We start from the raw sequence: 6,000 nt of genomic DNA, 5'->3' as shown, positions 1-6,000 counted from the left end.
TGGCATAGTGATTTTAAACTCCTTGTTCCCATCACTAAGACTCCACACACACACACACGCACACACACGCACACACACACAATCTCCACACTGTCCCCACTCCCTTGGGGTAGGGAGGGTAACAACTCTGTCTTTTAAAATAAATAGCAATCAAGTGCCCAGTTCTATGTAAAGTATGAATATTTATTTCAGGCTTTAGATCCCAATCGATTTCAAAAAACAAAATCTGATCTCTCTCCTCAGAGTAGCTGAGGCCCCCTGGATTAGGATGATTTCCTGGAGGCTGAAGGGGCTCTGTGCCCTTAGGAACACATTTCATCAGGCTTAGCACAAAGTCCCTGATGCCCACTGTATCCCAGCCTTAAGAAGGGAAAGGAAACAAAATTCACCACCATGGGGCTGATCGAATGCACACACACTAAATGAGCAGCTAAACCTTGGCAAATTTGTTGTTTTTTTTTTTTTTTAAGTTTGTTTTGTGGGGTTTTTTATATTTTTTTTTTCCATTTTCTTTTGCTACTCAGCATACGCAGCACTTGTGAACTTCCAATGGGTTCCCAGCTTTAAACACATTAAACGTCTTGATGAAAGACTATTTAATTCTTCAAGAATCTAAAAACAGACCAAACGTGTTTTGCTGTGAACACTCTGTAGAGACGAAGTGAGGCGAGAGTTTGGGTTTAAAGAAGAAGAAGAAAAAAAAAAAGAATCAATACAGTGATGGAAGGGTAAAGAATGCAAGAATTCAGACATTCTGTGGAGGATTACTTTCTCTCCGTTAAGAGGTCCATAAAAAGGAGCAAACTGAGATCCATAAGGGGAGTCAGCAGAAGCCGTGTTTGTTTTTCCCACCCCCTGTGATAGGTTTTTGCTGAGGGGCCACTGCTAGGTCCCCACTTGCTCCCCTCCCTTTGGCCTGAGACGGCAGGGCAGTATGGGGCACTGAAGGAGCACGTCACGACTCCTCGTTCCCAGAATCATCATCATCGTAGCAGTCGGCATCTTCCTCCTCCTCATCTTCATCATCGATGTCGTCGTCGTACAAGTCGTCATAAAGCAAATCTGAGCTGTTGTCATTGGAAGGCACTTTAGTTTTGATGCAGTATTCCGCCAGGGTTGTGGGGACCTTCACTCCATCCTTTTCTGCTTCGGCTTTAGTGGCTGAAACCTGTTTCCTGAAGGGAGACAGTTTTATGTAAGTCTGTTTTGAAGATGGATTTACAACTGACCTTTCTTAATCAAGATTCCTTATTCAAATATGACTCAGGTTTCTGCATTTCAGTGCCTGCCTAAAAGCATCTAACAGATACTACACCAAAGGTTCTCAGCCCATTAGGTACTGTTTTGAAGAACACTTAATAATGACCCTTTGAAGGGCATTTAAAAGTAGTGGACCAGAAATGACCTCAGAGATTTGTTTTTTCCCTTGCCTTGTCTCACACCAAACTGAATGCAGTCCCAACAACTCTTCTTAATTCAGTAATCCTGCCATTTACACTTAGATTCCAAATAGCCTAGGTAGGGTTCCGAAGTCGCATGACACACCTGCCTCCCACTTCATTCTTGTCACCCAAAATATACAGGCCATCCTGGTCCTTTTCTTTTTTAGTACCTTGAACACACTTACTTTTCTATGTGGCTCAGTTGCTCTTCTCCTGATTTTACACATGGTTGGCTGCTTATGTCACTCAGATCTGAACTTAGAAGGAGCCTGTTCTGACAACCCAAGTTAAAGCAGCCACCTAGTCACTCCTTCACATCATGCTACTTAACCACTATCTACTCATTTTTCCCCATTTGTTAACTTTTCTATCCGTTTCCTCCCCTTCACCCCCCAATGTGAACTTCATTGGAGAACTTGTCTGTCTTCTATTTCCCTAATGCCTAGGATACAGCCTGGCACATACAGCTGTGCACAAAATTACTGACTGGATGGATGGAAGGGTGAAGTTTCCTTCAAAAAGTACAAAAACTGACCATAAGACAACAAACTGCCACCCTCCTTATCTTCCTTCTGCTGCCTCTAATTAGATGGTTCCCCACTGATCTTGCTGTCTGCCTTACTTTGCCAAGCCTGACATCCTGGTGTTGCTGATACATCCTGGCTTGAATCTCTTCCCTCTCTGTCTCTTCTTGGGCCATCTTAGTCATTCCTATGGTTTTTGCCACCATTCCCCTTCATGCTGACAGCTCAAACTATCAGGCTCAAGCCTCTACCTTCTGAGCCCTACACTGTTCAATAAGCCTTTGGGATGTCTCCACCCTCATGTTCCATAGGGACCCTAACTCGGCAAGTCTGCAATTGTCATTTTTGACCTCTATGGCCACCTTCTCCCATTTTTCTTCTAAGAGTATTACCTCCTAAAATCCTAAACCTCATGCCAAAGCCCTATTTTCAAATCTGTTTTCTCACTGCCACTGCCTCTGTTTAGTCTTCATCTTGGCTTCTCCTCCCTATCTCAGTCTCCTCTGGTCAACTAGGATTCTTTCAGAACTCAAACATGATTTTCCCTTCCCTTCCTAAAATCTTTGATACCCCATCACTTCTAAGACTAAGGACGAAAGCCTTATTGTAACTTCACATGTCTTTTAAGATCTGATGCCTTTAAAAAAAAACCCACAACAAAAACAGATCTGATGGCTCTCTGAATTTCCCATTACTTGTAAAATGAGACTTTATATTCAAGCAACGTAAAGCTGCTTACAGTTCTCTCTGATCATGCCATGCGGTTAGCTGCCTGTGTGCAAGCCTGTTTCCTCCCTGAAGGGGCTTTTTCCTTTCCCTTACTACTTGAAAAAGTCTTGGTTATGAGGCATTACCTCTCCTAGGAACTCCACAGCACTATATATTCCTTCCACTGTATCTTGTTTATGCACTCATCTTATTATAGGGTCATTTGTTTACACATTCTTAAGTGTGAACTCAAGGAGAAAGCACTGCCTTCATGACCTAACAGTACCTGACGTGAAGCTGGTGCATAATAAATGTGGAAAGAATTAAAGAATGAGATAAACCCTATACAAATGCCTGAGGGATATTAACTCTTCACTTTAACTAAATACTACCCTTCCTGGAACATCAGGCTCAGGCTCTAATCCTATTTTATGAAAAGCACTTCCATCTTTCAATCTTCAACCTACTCCAGCTCCTCTAAATCTCTAGGTCCTTATTATTTATACTAATTATCTTCAGTCTTTGGTATACATCAGTCACCTAGGTGGCTGGTAAAAACAAAATATAGATGCCCAGATTTTACGCTTATAATCTCACTAAATGACTACGGATATGGAAGGGGGTCTAAAGGTGATTCTAGTGGGCAGAAAACGTTGGAAACTGCTGATCTCTATATTATTCAGCTTTATTTCTATGCAGTTTTCCCTTTTTTTGTACATCCCATGGCATCGTGCTGACTAGAGTTATAAAGAGGGACTATTTGTATAAATTGTAGTGCTTACTAAACCATATGCAGAATGTGCTGGAACTGTCCTTGGGGCTCTATTTTAAGGACATAAGAGGAAATGAATTTATTGCAATTCAAGTATCAATTCTTGAGTACTCTTAAGAAAACCTTAAGTCCTACTCAGGGTATGATCGGGAGATGAATGGTTCAGCCCCAATACCTTCTACCTTTTCCCCCCTTTATACAGATGGAAAAAACACAAAGACCCAAAAAATTAACTGATAAAAGGTCATATGAAGGGAGACAGAGCTAGGGGTAGATTCCAAGTCTCCCAATGAGAGGAAGCTTCTACGGCTCTGTTAAACCATATACTAGTGTTGCTGATAATGATACCTAGAAGATACTTGCTGCTCTAGTCAAAAGGGCCAATAAACTATATGGCTTCATTAAAATTTTTGGAAAACAAAAATATCTAGAATGTCCAGAATACTCTGGGTGTTTGCTATACTTAAAGGACATACTGAAAATCCTGAACAGTGTCCCTGAAATGATTCGGAGGCAGAGTCTGAGAACTTCACTGGTTCAGAACCTGGAAGTTTTGGTTCCCAGGAAGTACGATCTGCTGCAGCATTATCTTCTAGTGTGTGCTCTCTCAAAAGCCATACAAACTCAGTAGGCTCAGGTAGAAATCTCTTCCCAAACAGTAAATCTAATTGAGAGAAATGGAGTGGATATTTTAAGTCTGATTTAAAGCCATGGTTCTAGGATATACTTTAGTTCTATATGAAGACTTGAAGTAATCAAACGGAAGGTAAAACAAAACACCTTACCTAATGATTTCAGCATATTCTTTGTCTTTTCCTTTACTGTCCCTCCATTTCCTGAACATAACCGAAGCATCCACATTGGCTGGGGAGAAGGTGTTGGGCTCATTGAGCAATGAGATTACGCTTAAAAGGATAGTCCTAGAAGGGGGGGGAGAGGAGGAAGAGGGTGGGAGGGAAAAGGGTCAGCTCCGAATATTCATATTTACAGGATCCAAAAATACTGTGCTTTTATATATAATATGTGAGACCTTAGGGGAATAGAAATACAAAATTTTATTTCAATGCTCAGCTGGTTAGGCTAGAATACAGAATAAAGTTGCTAAATAGGAGACAAAGTAAAGGAAATCTGTGAGCCGAGCATAAAGGTCATGTTGCAGGGCACAGAATAAACTCTGTACAAGGCATGGTCTCAAATGGCTACATGTTCCAATCTGCAGAAAGTGGAAGCCTGAAAGCTTTTCAAACAACAAATTTTGAAAACTACTATCAAGTACAATAGGAAAAAGCAAAAGCAAAAAAAAAAAAAAACAACAAACTTTTTGGGGAGAGGGTAAAAATGATCCTGTTCCACACATCCACTTCTTATCATGGCTGCTTAAGAGGATCTGAAAAATGATATTACATAGAAATGTATTTATTTTCCATACTTCTAAGGGAAGAAAGATGCTTAAGCAGGAGAATGGAGGAAAACAATAGCCCAGACATGGAAGAACTAGTCTCTGAATAATGGAAATCTTTATTCAAAAATATTCATTAAGTACTTAGTGTGTGCCAGAGACACCAACTGTGATGCTGGATGTACAACAGTGAGCAAGTTGGATGCCATCCCTGCTCTCCCAAGGTTTGTAAGAATTGTGGGAGATCTAAACAGGCAATTTTCATCCACAGATAAAAAACAGACACCTTAATCACACATTTTTCTGTTAGAAAAATAACCAGAACAGGTTCCAAAAAGGTTTCAAATTATTACCAAGCTTCTTTCCCCCCCCCAAAAAAACTCTGTGCATGTATGTAAGGAAAAAATGGGGAGAAAAATTAAATTTCTCTACCTTTTCTCATTGGTGCGAGGTTATAGATTGTGTTGTTGCAAAATAGCCTTTTGCTCCTGCCCCAAGCAAAAAATAAAGGGAGGGAGCCAGGCAATGAGATGTTTGATTTGATGAAAACTTTTCCTAAAAAGGGTAGAGAGTTTCTGTTATGTGATTATACAAGATTATGACAAAGGCACTTTCACAGACAACTTTCCCATCTAGTTAAAATCCATTTATCACACACACACACACACACACACAACCCCTTTCTCTTAGGTTAAGAATAACTCCTTTCCCTTCCCCACCAAGACCCTCCATTTCTTCAGTAATTACATTATAAAATAAAGATTCAAAGAAACTCATCACTACAAATGATGGGAACAGACTGACATAACATCCTAGAAGCAAAAAAATGTGTGTAGAAAATTCCAAAGCGCTGCCACAGAAGAAAACATACAAAACCTGTTAGAAAGATAGGCAGGATAGAACAAAGTGGGGGATAAAGGGGTGGGGGGGGAACTTCACTGGTCTAGATCAGCACTGCATACAACTTTCTGTGATTATATAAATGTATAATCTGTATTATCCAATATGATAACCACCAGCCATTTGTGAGCACTCTGAAAAGTAGCTTGTGCAACTGAAGAAGTGAATTTCACATTTAGTTTTAATTAATTTTTAAATAGCCATATGTAGTTAGTTAGTGGCTACCATACTGGACAAGTGTTAAAATATCAGGAA

At 40.2% G+C, this 6,000-nt stretch overlaps 1 protein-coding gene across 1 annotated transcript in view; it reads right to left on the bottom strand.

The window, feature by feature from the left end:
- Nucleotides 1-581: 581 nt before the first annotated feature.
- The window catches only part of UBE2R2 (ubiquitin conjugating enzyme E2 R2), a 109,215-nt gene continuing 103,796 nt past the window's right edge, over nucleotides 582-6,000 (bottom strand). The window contains exons 4-5 of the mRNA XM_045882545.3: nucleotides 4,232-4,366; nucleotides 582-1,175 (exon numbers count right to left, since the gene is read on the bottom strand). Coding sequence (XP_045738501.1) covers nucleotides 956-1,175; nucleotides 4,232-4,366 — 355 coding nt within the window. The 3' untranslated portion in view covers nucleotides 582-955. The remainder of the gene's footprint in view (nucleotides 1,176-4,231; nucleotides 4,367-6,000) is intronic.

Source organism: Mirounga angustirostris, unplaced genomic scaffold, assembly GCF_029215605.1.
Source record: "Mirounga angustirostris isolate CCGP_5_RB_7025 unplaced genomic scaffold, mMirAng1.0.hap1 SCAF_15, whole genome shotgun sequence".
In the NCBI taxonomy this organism is placed as follows: domain Eukaryota; kingdom Metazoa; phylum Chordata; class Mammalia; order Carnivora; family Phocidae; genus Mirounga; species Mirounga angustirostris.
The sequence above is the reverse complement of the archived record's forward strand: the minus strand, read 5'-3'. Positions and strand labels throughout refer to the sequence as shown.